At 43.7% G+C, this 21,400-nt stretch overlaps 1 protein-coding gene across 2 annotated transcripts in view; it reads right to left on the bottom strand.

Annotated features, from left to right (window-relative positions):
- LOC106812984 (protein-cysteine N-palmitoyltransferase HHAT-like) overlaps positions 1-21,400 on the bottom strand; it is a 40,989-nt gene that overhangs the window by 3,366 nt on the left and 16,223 nt on the right. For both annotated transcript variants that reach the window (XM_014817025.1, XM_014817033.1), the window contains 2 exons: positions 19,272-19,473; positions 14,029-14,170 (listed from right to left, as the gene is read on the bottom strand). In XM_014817025.1, coding sequence (XP_014672511.1) covers positions 14,029-14,170; positions 19,272-19,473 — 344 coding nt within the window. The remainder of the gene's footprint in view (positions 1-14,028; positions 14,171-19,271; positions 19,474-21,400) is intronic.

Consider the following 21,400-nt stretch of genomic DNA (forward strand, 5'->3'; position numbering starts at 1 on the left):
TACATGTCGACGCCTAGCTCGATGCCGCGATGTTTGCACCGCTCGCTGCTATTCCTGCTGGACTATAAGACGCATCGTGCACCACTCTGCAATATAATATCTAGTCTATTTTACTCGATATTAAGAGTAGCTGCGGCTTAAGCGCAATTCGATTTGTCGGTACTTGGCGCCAGCGAACAGAAAAGATGTGCTCGCTTGCCCGCGCTCGTCCTGCTGTCGCGCGGGGGGTTTCGATGCGCGCGAGGAATGACCTGTCGGGTGTAGGGTTTTCTCGCGACTAGCATGCGCTGATTATACTGTGGCTAGTCCAGTATAATGCGGGAGACCATAGTTGAGTACATCAGAAGGAGCCGGCTGTGTCAAAGGTGTAGTGGCGTTCATATGGGCATAATTGTGCGTTGCTTGGGAGTCGCTGATGGTGCTGCTCTCGTGTGTGTGTGCTGTTATGTGTTGTCGTGTGCTGGCATTCTATGTGTGTATTGTGTGTTGTGGGGTCGCGTGTGAATGTGCTGTGGTTGTAGATGTGCTGGTGTGGCGTCGATGTGTGCGCGCGCGTCGTTGTTATGCGTATGTGTGTGCGTGGCGTATTGCGTGTCCGTGCGTGTGTGTGTGTGTGTGTGCGGAGGCAGCAAGAACAGAGATTTAGAAGGGCGACGGCGTGAGTACACGATTTGCGTATTCTATCATTCGTTTCTCCCGCGATGACGTGATGCAGCTGTTGCAATTCAACATAGCGCAGTTGCAATCTCGAATGGCTGTGGCGAGCATTATTAACTACTTTACAGTGGACCCTTGTTGAGCTTCAACTACAGTTTACTCATCCTTCCTCCGTTTTGTACCGCTAGACTTCATCTAAAAACGGCGGGCAATTGCGACATGGTCGTGCGATTTGCCGGTCTTATGGACACAGCTTCTTCTTAAGCCCTGGCTAGTACCTTTGTATCCTCGCCACTCATTTGCGGTCTGCTTTCTCGTTTACGCGCTACAAGCAATGACGGTGACTCCCGCACATAGAACGAACATTCTCCGACTCCTCTAACTAGGCGTTTTGCGCACCCTTCATCCTCAAACATTGGTCTTCCGACGCTCCATTAAAGGAGAATAACGCATTGAATTTCCACGTCCTCTCCGGAGCCCGCCGCTCGAGCCCGTTGATACTCGCCTACGCCGCGTAATTAGCACAAGGATTAAGCGTCGGAGGGCTTCAGCTTCCTCCGCCACCATACGACGCTATCATGCGCGCCCGGTTCGGTGCTGCCTTTCCTCAGACGTTTCCCGTTTCTGCAATCGCGTGCGCGTGCGCGCGAGTGTGTTGTGTCAGCAATAAGTGCCGGTCGGTGTCCTCGTATTGCGCCTTACTGCTCTCCCCGCTGCCCTATAGCCCTCCTCTCATCATTTTACCACTCCGCGGTTCGTCTGTGCCGCACTCCCGCTCTTTTGCCTGCTCGTGATATTTACGTCATCACCGTCTTGGTCGTACTTCCTCCGCCCGATTTGATCGTCTTGTTCCTACCGCGCAGAAACTATATCGGTCTGTGATCTGGTTTATTCGGGCTCGCCAGTTAAGCGAGCATATTGCCGGTGCGCTCGATAAGTTATTCACCGGCTCACGAGCCACGACGCGCTGCCAGGAAGAAGACTAGAGACGGGACTGGGCTCGCTAACGCAGAGAGGAAGGTATGAGGTGCGTGGCGGAGAGGGAAGACGCTCAGGGGAAGCGTGCACGAAGATGGTGTGCGGTGCGAGGTGAGTTACGACTGGGTGAGGTTCAAAATTAATGATTTTCGCATAGATTTTCCGTGTAACTGCTCCGTGTTATATTGCCTAGTGACAGAGATCATTGCTTCAAACTATAGTTTGGTCTCGATATCTAGGGGGCGGGCTTGGCTCACTCAGACCTGGACTGCGCGATTAGGGCGACACCAGCTAAGACCCAGGACGGCGACGGTATCATTTCATCAGTTCTACGTGATCAGACGCTCATCTTCCACCTCTCGCTCGCGCCGTAATTAAGCTCCTTTACTATCTCATATCAGGTATGTATATTCCCTATTATCTACTCCCTCGAATTTATAGTACCTATATATATAATATATACCTACTACTATATTAAGTTATACAGCATGTTATTAATTCCTATCAGTCACTATGACTCTACCCTCCGCTACCATGCATTCTAATTTCTTTTTATATACCTTCTTAACTACCTTATATACCATACTATTACTATATACTACCGTTAAAATCTCTTTCCCCATCTCTCTATCTTGCTCCGCAAAGCCGCGCGAAATCAGAGCGTAAAACCGCGCCGCCGGATTCTCGTTAGATGACGTCACGCGTCGACGCGCCGCGACGGCTGTCTCTAGCCTGCCGACGACAACGACAGCGGCAGTGGCGACGGCGACGGCATCGGCGGGAGGGATGAGAGATGGGAGAGAGAGGGCGGAGAAAGTTGAGGAGAGAGAGGAAGAGCGAGAGAGAGGGGGAGAGAGGGGAGAGAAAGAGGGGAGAGAGAGGGGAGAGAGAGAGGAGGAAGGTGAGGGGGAGAGGGAGAGGGGGATAGGGGGAGGGACCCGGCCTTATGGTCTGCGCGGAGTGTCAATCGTCGTAGTTATAGCCCGTAGCAAGCGTGCTATAAATGACGCTTTACTCGGCCGTCAGTGGCCACAATGACGCCAAGCAGCGCTCAAATTCTCACACAGCCGGCTCTTCTATTCTCACTGGTCTCCGCATTATACTGGACTACACGTATAATCAGCTATGCGAGAAAACCCCGAGCTATCCTCGCCATCGACGCGCGCAACAGCACATCTTTTTGTTCGTGCATTTTACTTCCGTCTGTCCGCTTGCCTTTCAGCCGCTCGCGACGGCAGTTTTTTGCGGTATGTTTAGGGACCAGGTCGATATGGAGGTGCATGCGTCACAAGAGTTGCTTTTGGTGGCACGCACACAGACCTTTCATTACATTCAGCGAGCTATAAAAGTTTTACTCGTATCCTTTCTTGGCAAAAATCAGAAATCCACTTTTGAAGATAAGCAACACGCATCAGCTATTACAGTCACTGCATCCTCTGCTATAGTGAAAATCTTTGCGCTGCACCCGGCTATGAATCCTTCAAGTAATACTTTGTCGTCATCGATTTGTAAATGTGCAGTCTTTACACAAAATAACTAGGTAGCACGACTTTTTTTGCGAAGAAGAATATGACGGGGATTGTCGTTTGTGAGACCTATTTTTTCTCAGATTCTTTCTGGATACTCTACTTTCTTCTAAAGAGACAAATTCTGACGCCAGGCTGGACAGCCAGGTCTGTCCTGACATATATAAACACAGTTTTAATAAGGGATTTTAGCTTCGCGCAAGTTCTCATAGTTGAATTGTCATCGTACACTTTCCATATTTTTTATATTTTAGAATGTTCTAGTTGAAGGTTCACAGTAGTGTCTGTTAAAAAAAGCATCTTACAAGTTTGCAGAATATTTAATAACTGCTTAGTAAAACGTCTGCATTTGATTGAATAATTTATTGTTGAAAATCCATATTAAAAATACCAAAAAAAACCTCACCGCTGATGTGCTACACGATCTTTCCTCTAACGACTGGATATATCATGTTCGTCGCTACATTTCTCGCTCATCAAGCAGCACTCACTGATGATTCCGCGCCATCAGTGCGATATCATTTTTATACACGCGTGTGAAGTGAAATTGCAGAAAGACAAATCCAAACGTGTGGTAGTTACGCTGACCTGGCAAAAGTCACGATGAACCAAGTATGTGTAAAAACTACATAGTATTTATTTAGTACTGTATCGTATTATCTTCCTTTAATTTTGATATAATTTACATGCGGGCTTACAACGTTCGACGATGGTTTACAAGCTTTAGGTACAATCGCAGTATAGCTAGATAAATGTACTCTAGCACTACCAACTATAGCAACGTTAGCTGGTACGTGTCATCTATTACTTAGATGCTTGACATTTACAATTTACGAAATGCGGTATTTTTCCAGAATTTGCCGAACATCCGCGTTTTCTGCGAAAATGTTTTTAGAGTTAAATTCCACTACGTTAAATTCAAAAAGCACATATCACGGAGAGTAAAAAAATAGAGATAAAAAATGTTCCTATTGGATAAGAGTGAAACAGTGCACGACCCGACTGTCTCTACTTTCACGCATCAAGGTTCGTGAAAGTTTCAATCTAGGCTAGAATATCGAACGCCTTCAGCCACCAATATGCTTGTTACATTGATATAGCGTGCATTATTGCGATTTTAGCAATTTCGCCGATGCAACTTTTCTTTCTCCGAAAAATGTTCCGTACTAACTCTTATGCAATATCACGTTAACGTTGGCGTCTAGTTTCCGTTAAAAGGCACGTCCTTTACTGTCATATAAAACAAGAAATCCACGTACGCGTGGATCCATCTGTTGCGATTCTAATACCCTATTTCATTGGTGCTGATTATTTCGTATGTCATTCGCTGTTTACAGGCTATGGCACTGACGCTAAACTCTAGTTCACAATGCGCGGGGAACAAGCAAGTGTACTTCCCATAATTTTCATCACTATGATTTTTTTAATCTTCCGACAGCCACTTGTTATTATATATGATGTCTCATGGGAACGATAACGGTTCGTTACGCTACATTCACGTATTCCACCCGTTTAAATGTTATACTGAACGCAACCAGCCTCCAAGTTTTATGCCACCTTACAAAATATTTTCCCAGACAAACGTGACTGACATTTATAAATATAGGCATGTTTTAGAGTAATTACCTAAGATGTAATCCTTCCTTGTTAAACTTGAACTATATCAATGTATACCACACCACAAGATTTCAGTCCCAATATGAAGCCTTAAGTTCAAAATATGCCTTACTATTAAAACTGTTCTTTACAAGTTGGTGAATACAAAGTTCCGTTTCTTTGTAAATACCAAGAAATATGTTAACTAAATATTAAATAGGATATTCAAGAAGAGACATCCATTACCACTACCGCTACTGCTACCGCTACCGCTACCACTACCACTACCACTACCACCATCACCACTACCACTACTACCACCACTACTACTATTACTACTACTACTACCATTGCCGCCGCCGCCGCCGCCGCCGCCGCCGCCGCCGCCGCCGCCGCCACCACCACCACTACCACCACTACCACCACCACCACCACTACCACTACCACTACCACTACCACTACTACTACTACTACTGTGCTGCTGCTTATACAGCTATCACTATGCACAGCAAAACAGCGACGCTGAAGCATTCAAATATATACTGAATTGCATCAAAATACTACTAAACCGTGGCGCGTGCGCAGTAACGTGAATCCCTCGGCGCGCGGAACAGCGCATGCGCGCAGGCAGGCATTAGCCGCGTGCCGGCTGGCCAATCAGCACGCGTGACGTCATCGCTAACGCTTCAATAATACATCACCTTCATCAACTTATAATGGACAATAGATTCCAAATTCAATTTCAAAGGCACATAAACAGGATTATTTATTTACAATGCCCGGACTCTCGTCGACTCGAGATATTGCATTATGTCTGCAATGAACTGGCTATTTAGCCAGTTCCAACCAGCCCCGAACCGCACGGCAGGCTTTTACACCCTGCTCCCATTTACGGATATATATATATATATATATATATATATATATATATATATATATATATATATATATATATATATATATATATATATATATATATATATATATATCTGTATCTACCGAGAGTTAGAACTGCACTATTTCGATCATGCAAAAGGACAAGTCCAAGAGTTTGCGCACGTTACGTATGGGACATTCAGAAAGTCATTGATTTCACTGTTTTTAATCCAATGTTCGACATCTGCAAGGAGAACACCCACAAGAATATATATGTTATTTGTCCTTGGGATGATTATGTAATTAATAAAACTTGGTGCGTTACGTATGGGACCGCAAGGGGACCTTCTCTTGGACTTGCCCAAAGCCACGAGTAAATGGATGTAAGTGTCGTACGTCGCAAACGTACACGCGGGTGAAATTTCACCGGCTTGCGCATCTTCGTTAGTACACAGTGAGAATTGTTCTTCACGATGGATGGATGGATACAACGAATATAAATGTAGTGTTTGGTATGAAAGCCGATCCCGTGCACTATGCCGAATATATTTATTCGAGCCAGTACATAAAAGTGACGCCATAATTTCAGCGGCAAATCAGCCAGAGCTGCGCACGAACCAGCGCCACCAAATATGCCACCGTTTCTTGCAAACCAGCCCTCTATACTTCCCTAGTTATTATGCTTGTTACGAACGCAAGCCTCAACGCCACCCTTAAGGCGCGGACGAAATGACCACTCATGATTATTACTTGAAATATCTGTGTTTGAATACACTAACATTATTCTGAATTGCGAGAAATATCATGCATGCCAAATTTTTCTGCATAAATCATAATAATCTTTTAAGTAATCATGGATGGTCACGGGCAGTCCGGGCAAAGCGGCTAGTAGGCTTAGACTATGAAACGGAAGGGTCCGGTGTAAGAGTCCAACCATGGTAACAGCTGTCGTGACCTTGAGTGAGCCACGTGACCAGAGACCGTGAGCCATGATATGTCGAAATACATCATAAAACGATTCTGTAGATAATGTTTCAGAACGCTGTGGCATATAGTCGGTTTGCCGGCCCTATATCTCCTATATGTTGACCCTGCAATGTTAATTACTTTGAACTTTTTTCATGGAAATGTGTTCTATATAGTTAGGAGAGCTGATTTAGCTTGGTTGCTACCTGTGCAACGTTGAGCATTTCTTGGAATTCAAGATGGCCGCCGCCGTCGATCTTGGATTTGCGTCAATGTATACAATTTGTGATCTCGATGCCCTAGAAGTGTCATGCAAATACCTCTTTTTAGGGGTTTTCGAGGCAGGCGAGTCATTTCTGGAGTTATTTTTTAGTATGGGGTCAATGTCAAGGTCAAAATGACGGTGACACGGTCAAAATAAGAAACACTTTAATCGTAAATTCACTGTTCATAGAAGTATATATAGGCTGACACTAGAGCTTGACATTACCAAGACCAACAATGGGGATGAAAAACCACCCCACCGATGTCATGGAGTTCACCCGCATCCTGGCCGCATCATCAGACACGGAAACATTGGTGTGATGCAGCTCACGATCCCCCGAGTCAAGAAACCGAGGCATTCTCGCAGCAACCTCATAGCCATATCAGGCATATCAGCTGCAGCACTACACAGGACCCTTCGCAAGCTGAATCCACCTCTGATTCGCAATGAAAGCTCTGTCCGCAGAAGAGTCACAGCTTCAATCACGCTGCAGTGCAGTTTCAGTGGCAGCAGCGAGACGGCAGCCTGGCTGTCGCAAGTCCATAGCAGTGACAACGCCTGTCGAGTGGGGGGCTTCACATTGCTCGCAAGACCGACTAAGCTGCGGGCTCTGCCCATAAGCCAAGACACTTTGGTGGTGTTTGTACCGATGATCGATCACACCCTGCTCACCAGACACCGTTCTGACTACGCTCCTGTACTCGCAGAGGACTCTCAAAACTTTCGGGATGCAGTACACCCACCTCTCTGTTGATCTCCAACTATATCAGACTGCATGCCTAGTCCAATGGAAAGACCTCAGCGCTGGACCAATACTTATACTTCACCCGGGCATGATGCACACTCTCATGAGTTTCCTGGGCTGTATAGGGCACTGATGAAGGCATCTGGCGTGGACGTTCTCATGAGCGCAGCATTTGTTGCATGACAGCATCATCACCGGGAAGACCTGAACAAAGGCTCTACGGGCATACATCTCATGCATTGCCATGTTTGCTGCAGAGTTTCTACTCAAATGGGGCCAAGACATACCAGAGCTGAGTGACTACCTGGAGACAGCCAGAAAACCCAACTGGGAGGCTATGGGTGGACTGTCCATTACAGCGCACACTGCTGACGCTCATTTCCTGCGTGAGAGAGCGGAATGGTGACTTTCTCCTCCAGCAGCACTGTTCTCAAGGCAATGCTGCCGTATTTCTTCGCAGCAGGTCACCACAATTATGCCCGCATACATGAGCTGGTATGTGCGACAGATGGAGCCACTTCCAGCGTGCCCGGAGGACCTACTGGCAGGCGCACATGTCTGTCGGCATTCTGATGGCGGACGACCAGTTCCAGCAGATCAGTTCGGCGAACAGAAATATATCAAGCGAGGGAAGGGTGCTGGAGGTATGAAGGGGCATATCGACGAGCCGCCAGCAAAGTGGCTGTGTGGGTCAACAGTTTCAGTGTGTGTGCCCACCTCGACATCGCCATGGAGATATGTACAGTAAAGCTGGGGATGAGGAGAAGCCACGTGGTCGAGTGGATAGAGAGGAGAAGAACAAGCCACAAGGAGGAAGGGAGGGAAGAAGAAGACTGATGAGGTCGATCGGAGGAGAGATCGGAGCCAGAGCTGGAGAAGTACACTCACCCCTCAACGAGCAGCATCCAGGTCTCCTATAACACATCTGCAATGGCCAAGTGGCGCCCGACACAGTGATGTTCAGGGATGCACTGACTTTCGGGAGTGAGCAAAGCAAGCAGTTTTCCGCTTCACTAAGTAGTGACTTCCACAAAACCATAAAGAAAATGGTCACCATCAATGGAGGCACTCAGAAGGCACGTCACTGTCAAGGGCAAGGCCATCTACGACATCGAGACACTGGTTAGTCGGGCTGTTGTCTTGGGGCAGCAGCTGAGCGGGATCTATCCAACATCTTCCAGTTTGAACTGAGTCCAGTCCCAACATCCCTGATTGATGAGTATGGATGTTTGAGGAAGCAACAAGGCCGTGCTCGTCAAGTGTCTCGTGTTTCTGTCAAGACTCCACCTGCTCCAGACGTGGTGTTGGTTGACGCCGGTCAGCTGCTGTACCACGTTGTGTGGCCAGTCGCTGGGACCGCAGGAGATCTGGCTGCAAGCTTTGGTGCTCGACTGGCCACTACCCCTGGCTCAAAGAAAATATCTGTTCGACAGGTATGACCAAGCAAGCTCGCTAGCGCAAAGGAGCATGAGCAGATGAGAAGAGGAAGAGCCAAGGAAGTGGGCCTGACCCCAAACACACCCCTTCCATGCCGACAAGCTATTCTTCACAATGCACGAACAAGAGTCTGCTCAACAACATTCCTATGCAGCTACCTCCTTCCTCACAACATCCAGCTTGTCAACAAGCTGGACTGTGTCGTCACCATGCTGAGGCAGACTCACTCTCTGCAGCTACATGCTGAGGCGGCAGCAGAAGATGCCAGACAATCCGCATCCTCAGTGATGACACAGACGTCTTCGTCCTCCTGGTGTACTGACATCAAGGATGCAGTCATGCCAAGATTCAAATGGAAAAGTGGAATGGTGATGTCCCTGGATATCAACAAAACTGTTGAGCGGTTAGGCCCTAGAAAGTGCAGCCAGCTTCTCGGTGTCCATGCGCTGTCAGGGCTGCGATACGGTGTCGGTACCCCTTCGGAAAAGGAAAACAGTCAGCACTCAAGCTCCTGGAGATTGATATACCAGGTCTGGATCAGTGCTTGGAGAGCTTGCGCGACCCATGCTCAACTCAAAGTGACAGCAGACAGCTTCTTCTTCCTCTCTACGGACAGAAAAGTTGTACGACAATGATGATGCACGTACTCGCCTCTACCGCAGCCATACAGAGCGCCACAACTGAAGAAACTGCCACCGACTAACGTCCACCTGCAGCTGCATGTGCTCCGAACTCACCTCAGATGCTACTGTGGAAGGCAGCAAACCAAACGTGACCACCTGAAGAAGCCTCTACATATTACCAACTTTGGTGGAGTATCAAAGGCTCCACCATCACACCGACCATCTCAACAGCGCCAGTTGTCCCCAAGCGCTCCTGATGTAGTGAGCTGCAGCTGCAGCGCAGAAGCAAGGCATGGCAGCGGAACGTTGCAGCGCTGCAACGTGCAGGCCTCTTCTATGCACAGACTATTGCAAGTGCGAGGGAGGAGTCGCCTGTTGTAGTCAATTCACGAAAAATCAGATGGACACCGAAGACAATGAGAGGAGCTAGGTGTAGATGACGACAATGACAATGATGATGATGCGGATTGAGGAGTAATGAGGATGAGGAGTCATAAGGATTTGTGACAACTACTGTTATTGTGTACTGTTAAGGCTGTTTGCTATTTTCTCGTTGAATTTACATTAAGAGTGTCTTATTTTGACCGTTGACCTTTGTTTTGACCTTGACCTTGACCACATATCTAAAAAATAACTCCAGAAATGGACTCCCTGCCCTCGAAAACCCTAAAAAGAGGTATTGCATGACACTCTAGGGCATCGAGATCACAAATGTTAATTGACCAAAATCCGAAGATCGACGGCGGCGGCCATCTGAATTCCAAGAAATGCTCAACGATGCACAGGTAGAAACCAGCTAAATCAGCTCTCCTAACTATATAGAACACATTCCATGAAAAAAGTTCAAAGTAATTAACATTGCAGGGTCAACATTTTGGCAACTGGACTAATAGGCTAACCACCACCTAACCCAGTTCGTTAGAAGCGAGTCTGAGAGCATCTTCAATATGATGAAGCCATCCAGACATGGTAAATAGCGATGGGATCTTTCTATATGCGCAATACTGCAAATATTCGCCATTGCACAGCAACCTTCACTCAATCGTAGGGGTGCACCGGATCCAACTTTTTATGTTCCGGCTGGAACCTCTAGGTTCTAGGGTTATTTTCAGTTAATTTAGGTTAAAATTACGCTACATAAAAAGTTTCATGGTTCAATCACCATTAGAAAATTTTTTTTTCAATGTTTTAAAACTAAACGACTACAGTTTGATATACACGACGGTGGCGCCACTCAAAGCGCACGGACTGAAAAGTTGCGCCAAAACGACTTTTCAGCCAAGGGCTACAGACCGAGGGTGTTTCTTTATATATTAATTTAAAAGCAAAGGATTTGTAATATCTTATAAACAACATATAGTTTCGTTATAATTATGCGATAAATTTGTCCTAAAATGAGCATCGTTCGTTAAATAGCATTTAGGATAAATAAACTGCACCTTTGTGATTAGTCCCCGTCTGTAACGCTGCAAAAATATTGGAAATGCGCAACTTTTTCAGGGGGGCAGCACGGTCGCGGGTGTCAATGGCGCCGGTCAAATTTTGTAGCGTTTGATGTATAATTAATTATAACAATTAAATTAGGTATCTGGTAACAAGTACGTGTGGGTATAGACGATTTGTTATACCAGTAAGTACAGTTGTATGCACGTAAAATCCTAGAGTCTAGTATCCTTAAGCCTGGGAATAAACTTGACAGTTTTGGCCAGTATTGTGCAAACTCACTCAGCCTGAACGAAATACCATTAGCAGGCACATCACTCAGGCGAGTATAGTACAATGCTCATTGTTCGACATGTTCTCATTATGTCACATGTTCTCATGTTCTCATTAGGCGCTTCACACACAAGAAAAACCGCGATGCTAATCGCGATGAAATACCGAGATAATTGTGTCGTTGTTCACACAGGCCGAATAATCGCGCTAATCGCCGAGCGGGATAATTCTATAATAGAACTGTGCATGCTCACTGCCCGGAATGATGCTCACTGCGCATGCTCGCTGCTCACTCGCTTGGAATGCTGGGATAGAAAATACCGGGATTATCAAAGCGAGCGTTCACACACGCAAATAATCGCAGTCAAAAGTGCGATTTGGAGCGCGATGCTGATCGCGATTATTAGTGGGTATTATTGCGTTCACACTTGTAATAATCTCGGTATTTCGATCGCGATTCAAAAACCGGGATTTGCATCCCGCTTATTCGCGCCAGTGTGAACGCGCCTATTATGTCACATGTTCTCATGTTCTCATTGTCTACATGTTCACATTCTACATTGTTCTCATTGTTCTCAATGCTACAAAGTTCAAATTACAGGATGGTTGTTAGGTGTATGAATCATCTGCCTACAGTGCATAATTCTGGCATCTTTGTCGCAAGGGAATTGTGTGGCAAAACGTGCATGTTGCAGTCTACCTGGTTTTAGTTGATTATTTTCAACTAACAGACAGATTCCATTCCTGTGGCTCTAAGAGTAAGAGTATGTTATTTTAAAAGAAAATCTAGTGAATCACCGGTTAGTTAGCCGATGTTCAAGTGGCAAAGTTTTTTGGGCGGAATAGTGTGAAGTGGTTAACACTATATTGTCAGCAAGTTGACTCTACTGACGCTCAACTACATTCAGTGACTGATCTTTTGATCTTGATGACGCTTGTAGCAGAAATGAATTTAGGAAAAGGTGGTTGAATGCGGTGAGATTTATGAAGTGATAACCCTGGATATGTTTAGTCAGTACAATTCAGTTAAAAGCACTCAGCTGTCTACATGCGAAATCAGTGTCTCGACTCACTCAACTGCAATGTGATTATGCAAGTCTATGACGTCACAAAATCTTTTACTTTGGCAAAAGCAGAAATCTATGTATAACTAAATTCAATTTACGCAAATAGACGGTTTCACGAGAGCGTCTCCTGGTTTTAAGTTCAATCAAAAGCATTCTAAGTAACTGTTAGAATACTCTCAAACGTATACCTGTATAAGGTAGATCCACTCCACTCGCTCCAGCCTGGCCACGAGCATGAAACTATTACGTGCCACATATACGCATTACGCATGCATACAACTATGTGCGCATCCCCGCACGTATATACGCGCATATAGTAATATCTATTCAATGAATTATACTATACAGACCCAGAGCAACCAATATTATTGATATTATCTGTATATGACGATAAAGTAATTTGAATAATATAATGAAATAGCAACACATTGATATCTTTAGGTGAGACCCATTCACAAACATTTTCCTCCTCCCTTAGATAACCTACTCTTTCCCTACACCTTTACGTTTTTGAAAGCGTTTATATATCCACTTATAGGCTATATATTATCAGTACATGTGTGTTTTTCATCACAGATTATGCTTTGAACAGATAACCAGACAATCTAATATCGCCAGGGGTAGAAATTAACTTTTGAACACGGGAATCCAACGGACTCCCTCTCTGCCCTCAAAAAGAGGGAGTCCACAGCAAAATAATGGAGTCCGCAGTCTGGGGTTCAAAATTAAAGATATTAACAATAACGCATGTGCTTATGTTTAAGATTCATGTGGTTGCACGTCTGCCAAATTTTCTTTGGACATTAGCTGAAAAAATACGATAATTCCGCGAGGCTAGTTAGTATAGCAGAATTTTCAGGGCGTCACACGGACTCCTGCCTATGTCAAATCAGGGAGTCCGACAGAAAATCAAGGAGTATTTGACTCCGAACTCTCGTTAATTTCGCACCCTGTATCGCTATTAAAACCCAAGGGGGAAACGCGGTAGGAATATACCAAAAATTATTTTGCTATAAACTAAGCTATGTAAATACATGTGCTTCATGCTTTTGCTTTATTTTCAGATGCATACACGTCACGAGTCCATAATCGAAAATGGACTCTTCTTTTCTATTATGGACTCTTGATACACGTGCACCAACTCTGGCTTTAGTTTCCGTATTACAATCACATTTGTAACACACAACAAATAAACTCATGGATATAATTTGTGTTACACTGATGCCACTGAGTGATTACACTGTTGCCTTTCAGAGAGATTTCATAAAGATCTTAGATTATTTGCGAGAAATTCATGAAGAGATTATCTAGGGGTGAGTAGGTACCTTGTTGTGGATTTAAATGCCACTGTGCCTTATATATACTCATGGGTTCATGTAACCAAAAAAATGATTTGAAAAGAAAAAGAAAAGAAAGAAAGAAAAGAAATGATTTTCTAGCAGTATCAGGTTTTTTCATAATGCAACCATGTTATCAGACTACAATAACGACCACTTACGCCTTACTGTTAACTCTTACTGAACTTTTCACTTTTACTTTTTACTCTTTGGACACAATAGCAGGTAGGTGAGCTTACCGTAGAGGACAAGTTTGTGGAAGAACACTTGTCCGACTTCGTTGCCCATGAAGAAGTAGAAGTTTGACATGATGCAAATAGCGAGGAGAGGGGCGTTGATGGCTGCCTTCATTCTACGCCACATAGCTGCTGACACATACTCCTGCAGAATAAAACACTCACATTGCACTCATCATACTAGATAGAACATGGCACTGTACTCATGAAACACGTCCTCGGCCTACAGGATAAAACTAACACTGTACTGGTTCTATGGGATAAAACCTGTAGTTGCACTCATCCTACAGGCTAAAACACGCACTCAACCTACAAGATATAACGTGACACTACATATACCCTACAGGATAATATGCGTATTCAACCTACCACAGGTGTTATTCGTTTAATTGGCTCTGTCTGTGACAATGTGTTCCAGAACCCACTCGATGCCTGACAGCAACTTTCGCACTTCACAGAAGCAACGCACACTCCAGTAACTATAGTGAAACTTCCAACGAGCTGATATAGTTGCTGACAGACCCGGTACAGAGGCCAGTACAGGAACTCAACTGTAATTACTTCAGTATTGCGTAATTGCAGCCTTTGTAAAAATGACAGGATTTTTTTAAGAATCCTTGCATGCATTTCAGTCTATCTCCATGGATTGCGATTTATATGTATAGGAAAAACGATTAGGGGACGAGAGTTAGTGAATACTTAACAGTTAATATACAGTTACATACTTAACAGTTACATACCATTTGAGTTCATGCTTATTGATTTACACTTAATAATTCATAGGTAAACTCAGGTTAGTACGTGTAATTGTCCTTGGTGTCTTGGCATATCACACCGCTAATAGTTGGCCCTAATAATATTATCAGGATTGTCACAATATACTCATAATATCAGGAGTAGATAATAGAAGATTCTTCTATTATCTACTCGTGATAATATATGTAAGAGTGTCATAATATATGTCTAGATTATGACACTCCTGAATCCTGATATTAGTATATACTCTGGATTTTTACATATACACGAAGTTTCATGGAGCACAAAAATCAATATTACTCTCCACCTCTCCCCTTGGGGACATAAATTTTCTCGGTCGCCAAAACTCCATGCTTCCCTGGCGACCATGCAATAATTGTGTAATGTATTTATATATATATATACTGTGATGCCCTCACTGCCAGCTGAGAAAAATAAAGAGCTGCAACAACTGAATAACGAATGCCATGACAACGATGAGAGCGATGACGCTCGCACTAATTGTCCTTATTTCGACAATTTATTCCTATTATAATACAGTAAAGTGGCTTTATGGCAACCGTGGGACTTGTTAAAAGCGTGCTCGGTCACTACGATCGGCTGTCATTGTTTGGAATGTCAGGTGAGTCATACACAACTTATATACAGACACAGACACATACATTTACACAGACACAGAGAGTGGGAAGATCATGAACTGCATTTTTTTACAACTGGATTCGGGAGGGACTGCACTGTAGCACCGTGTTTTCTCTTGCACTGAAACTTTTCCTCCTGCTATAGGCTGTAGGTCATTCCTTGTGTTTTGAGGTCCTTTATCATCTTTTTCATATCTCTCGTTTCTAATTACTATATCGTTGTTTAGATGTATTCTAATATTTCCACGCATAGTGGCGTTTTACTGGGCGTTCTAGAGCCGTTTCCTACATAATATAGTTTATTCTGGTTGAGAATAACTTGCTTCTTTTGGCTCTTCTGGCTCTTTTGGCTCTTTTGGCTCTTCTGGCTGAGAATAAGTTTTCATCTTTGGGTAAGAATAACACCATTACATTGTAAACGGGTTAGTTTTCTATGCGAAGCCTGCTACAGTAACCAAACGCTTGACTGTTGCCGAGGCTCTATGCTCCAATAGAAACCATTAATAAAAAGAAATAATGCCTTCTCATGCAATCATGTCAGAGATAAGCACTTGCCAGGTGTACATACGACCTTGAGGCAGTTATTGACTATATTATGCACATCTGTGCTGTTCACATTAGCCTCGTTCACACGAGACCTCGTATTTATGAAATACGGTATTTGCGAAATACCAAATCTGAGACAAATACGCGGCCGAGCGTTCACACGCTGATTCGCGGCTCCAGAAATACGGTATTTGCGAGCTGCGAGCTGCTTTAGTAACAATCAAGCGAACAATGCGAAATAAACAGTACGAACGGGTCGAGCTTACTAGAGACGCACCATGGTCATAGCGAGAGCGTGGTCAGGTCGCAGAGACATCTCCATGGACGTAGTAACAGCGTGATGAAAACGTATTGACATCGTGCTGAGAACGGGGCGACAATTTTCACGCGCCCGACACGCTTGCGATACGATCATTAAGTTCGTACTACGCTCGAGTTACGTGGGTACTACGCCTTCCACGTCTCTAATACGCCCGCACTGCGCTGTCTTTCCGCCACGCTCGCACCACGATTGTTTTGAACATGTTCAAAGTTTGGCCACGCTCTCCACGCTCATGGTGACTGCACCGCGCTCGATCGCGATCGCAGTACGGCCATATACGTTCATACTGCGTTCTACACGTTTCCACCACGCTCTTAGAGCGTAGTACGAGCGTAGCGAGATCGGGGCCCTGGTGTGAATGGGGTATAAGAGCGCCTGTCACTGGCCACTCGTAGCCCACCTAGATTCCGAAGCAACTGTAGATATCTGAGCAATCACGTAGAGAAGACATTATAGGAGATGATATTCAGATAAGACATTATATCAAGGGAATAGTTCAGCTCATTAGCTCTGATCAATGATAAATTATGATCTACGATCACCATTATAAGATTAGATCAGAACCACGAAAGCATCGGCCAACGGATCGTGCCAAAACGTCACACCACCGACACCGTGTTTCCAGCGATGCACATGACAAGTGTAGAGACAACACTGTCGCTAAGTGTCCATAATAATATAAAGTTACATCATTCACTCATAATTATTATTATAGCATTATAACGTTTTATCACATGTGGCATTAACAAAATTAAGCGAAACGTTATTAACCATATAGGATTCGCTGCATTCTAATTGACTCAATAAATATAAAAAATTCATGTTAATTTCGTCGCCACAATCTCCTGACTGTGATTCCGGTATGCTGCCAAGACATTTTCGTCAATAGAAATCGATAACACCAATAAACTGCCTCGGCGTATTATATTATTTATATTATCAGGAGTGATGCGTTTAAGCAACCCAGAAGTAAAAGTTATTAGTAGATACCTGGTCTGTTGGGTATATCCAACTCATAATGACCGCATGTCTATAGCTACAGAAGATGGAAGCGACCGTTGTAGACGAGCAGTATGTATATATATATATTCGCAAAGAGAACAGGGGGAAGCAAAGTGAGCACAGATAATACGAAGAGATGGGATCGACATATACGTAAAATTATGTGTGCGCGCGCGTGCGCGTATTATATACATTTCTAACTAATGACTGGAAACGAATTACTGGATACTCAATAACAATTCCATTAGTGCCGATGTTCATAAAGTTGAGAGTAGCAGCACAAGAATAACCAACGAATGCGCTTCACTTCTCACAGTAGTATGAGTAGTAGAGGAGTATGAGGAGTACTGTAGTAGATTATGAGTATGAGCTAGAGCGCGAACGTAGTCTTACTACCATCTCACACGATTCCCCCAAAACACCTGCAACTCTCGCTGCTTCTGCTGCTGCTGCTGCTGCTTCTGCTGCTGCTGCTGCTGCTGCTGCTGCTGCTGCTGCTGCTGCTGCTGCTGCTGCTGTTGCCAGCGGGCTGCGCGGTTTCCACCTGTATGACGTCATGACGAGGTGATTTGTTTGATCAGGCTACCCACGTGCGTTCGCGCGTGTTATGATCGGTGTCCGATTGCAATGCAAACATTTTTACCACACCATCAAGGATCCATGCAGTATCAATAAAGAGCCAGGTGCTCTATTGTTTGTTTTAAACCAGCGATTTTGATGAGCTTGTGTCGCTCAGTTCTTCGTGACAAATTGATGCCGAAACCGCGCAATGCTAAGTTCAAACGCTAGCCGCATTATAGGCAATTAACGAGTTTGTGAAGGTGATATGCTAAGTTTTCGTTCGTTATAAAAATGGGTCCTAATTATGAACTAAAATATACATAATAAAACTACAGTTACTTTTCCGTTTGCTTTTAGATGTCAAATTACGGAGAACAATCTCTTGGAAATCCTAACTAGACTCACATCAAAATAACAACTAATATATGACAGTAATATCATCTCAGTTAGCGAACGAATCAAATAATACAATGAGTCGGATTGTACATACTATATTGATATTGTGACAAATTGTCCACATGAAGTGTTTTGCAGCAAACACTGCACTAATAATCTGTCTCTGTGAGCGCATGTGTCTATAGGTTATTGACTAGCGTGCATGCTTCGACACTGACAAGGCTAGTAATGGATTTCTAACTGGTCTATCACCCGCATTTCCCGCAAACGTCTACCTTACGTGTATGGACAACATTATGTACCTATGTATGTGTAAGTGTACATGTATATATATCAAGAGTACATAATAGAGCACTCGATCGTACTAGTAAATCTCTATTATGTACTCTTGATATATATATATATATATATATATATATATATAATATATATATAAATTGAAGAAACATAGGTTTTACTATAATTTACTCTACTATTACAATGTTTCATGTCTAAAAGTTTAGCAGGGTCAATACTTCTTTATTTCGATGGTAAACAAAGCTTTAAGCGAACTCTGGCCGTCTGTTCCAGAATGACGCCGAGTCTTTTGAGGAATGACATAAATACGGAACTATTCAAAGGACAGTGAAATACCTTCCATAATAACTGACGACATATAGTTAAATGACGTACAGCAAGATAAACCCTCCCATATAACAGATATCAGTTAGACACCAGGGGGCCGTTGTCAGAAACATCGTAAAGTTAATGCTAATCTTAATGCTAAGATAGTACCTACGACTAATGTTAAGACTAATTTTGTTTCTGACAACGGCCCCCAGAATTTTATATTGTATTTATATTTATAATTTCTTACACAGAAGCACTCTGATTTCCCAAAACTACTTGGAATTAATTTTTAATGATGCAATTATGGGAAGTTGAAACAGCGGTCACTAGTGAATGCCCCGCCTGTTGTAGCGCACTACGAAACACAGCGCAAATGAGAAATTTCCGCCAGGAATACATGCGTGCTATTAACTCACCTTGAGTCTCTTGCCACTAGCCGAGCTGCAAATGAGATTGGCTATAGCTTCTACTGATACGCCAATGAAGTTCAGAGAGCACCAGACGACCAAGTAATCGTACATTCCATGCCAGTAGTATATGTAGAGAAAGCACATGGCGGACGCGAGAAATTTGTTCAAGTATCTGTCCGGTGCACCACCTACTGGAATATAGATATATCTGAAACGAAAACACTTAGTGTTTAGTCACTTAGTGAAGTGTAATACCGTACCATGAATGTCGCTGCTTATGCAATTGCACGGTTTGTCAAAAACAGTTTAAATCATTGCTCACACGTTTTGCTTCAAAGTAGATTCATGGTAAAATCGTTGCGTATGATACATTGTACCACTTTATACTACTATTCTATATTGTTTTATTGTATTCGCAGATGGACATACTTCGTAGCAAATGTTACGATTGTTCTAAATGTTACAAATGTTAAAATCCAGCTCTCGTGTCAATATATAGCTATTCCTCTAAAAATTTATATTAATCATCTACACTTTGTATATAACGTGTATATATATAATATATATATATATATATATATATAGTGAGTATATAACAGACCGCTTTACATGTTAGACTTTCACACGATAAATTAATCTCTGAAATAAATGAATCACACGAGTCAATACACCAGCCGGACTAATATAATTATATACTGGATTATTATATTATATTTATACTTATTATACTGGATATTATATTCCTATAATGAAATAGTTATAGGAAATAACTCAAGCAACGGCGCTGAACGTTTGCCAGATGTTGCCACAAAGGTGCTCATCGTTTCAGGTTTTCATCGTTACATAGCGACAATAGACGTTGACAGTAGACACTATGTAGATGTATGTATATACATAGACTCTACTTAACACGTGTTACTGTCGCTGAAGGGGTCGTTGTCATATCAGGTACTACAGATATGTACCCGAGGTACATATATGTATACACAAAGTGTACCAGACTTGTACTACAGAAGAGTACCCTAACCCTAGCCCTAACCCTAGCCCTAACCCTAACCCTAACCCTAAACATACCTCATATAAAAATATAAAAATAATACTAAACAACATAAAACTACCTCGGGTACATATCTGTAGTACCTGATACGACAACGACCCCATCTGCCTAAGGCACTACTGTAAGCGGCGCAATGCAGTGACGTCATGAATTTGTCCTTCGCGTTGGAATAGTTTGCGTTTTGTCGGCGGGCTTTGCCAGGCCGGCCACGTCTTCGCGACACGTACGCCAACTTACCTTACCTGTACCGATGTGTCCTAAATTCAAACACATGAGCACATACGACAACGACCCCATCTGCGTTACTGTCATACTGTGAGCACAGCAGCATCAGATCAGCAGGCCTTTACTCGCGCTGTTGACCAAGTCGTACAGTGCTGAGCTTACGGCATTCAGAACGTTTGCTGGGATGGATTAAGGTGCACGGCGTGAGAAATTGAGAACAGACGATTAGAGCGAAAGAATCACGTCTGCTCTTGAAAATTGAAACGACGTACAGTGTCTAATACTGAACATTTACGTTTAACGCATTAACTGTTTTGCTGCTCACTTGGTTATAATATTGACATTTTTTCGGACAAACTGTGAGCGTACTCTTACTAGACCTGTTCCTATACATCAAATCAACTCCGACCATATTTCACGCACAGCAGTCCCGCCTTCTTATAGTCATGCTGTCACATACGCCACGGCTCAAATTCACCTAGCTGTGACAACGATGTAAGCGTTTTAAACCCGCAATTGCGTCAAAGCTCACAGTCGGACGGTCCAGAAAGCCAGATTCAGCTAGATTCGGAAATACTCGAGATAAAACGTCGTAATTTTGGTCATCATATAGAGTAATCAGGTAAGAGTAATTGGTAAGAGTAAAGGCCCATTCACACCAGAGCTACGCTCATCACGATCGCCCCCACGCTCCAAAAATTGCCCGAGCGTGGTGAGCGTGGTTGAGAGCGTGGCCAATTGGGCCCCAGCCGGGCCCAGCGCCGATACTATGATCTAATTACGTCGATACTACGATCTAAGTGCGTCTTTACCCCGATCTCATTGCGCTCAACAAGCTTTCACCACGCTCAAC

The sequence above is a fragment of the Priapulus caudatus genome, unplaced genomic scaffold (genome assembly GCF_000485595.1).
Source record: "Priapulus caudatus unplaced genomic scaffold, Priapulus_caudatus-5.0.1 Scaffold22, whole genome shotgun sequence".
In the NCBI taxonomy this organism is placed as follows: domain Eukaryota; kingdom Metazoa; phylum Priapulida; class Priapulimorpha; order Priapulimorphida; family Priapulidae; genus Priapulus; species Priapulus caudatus.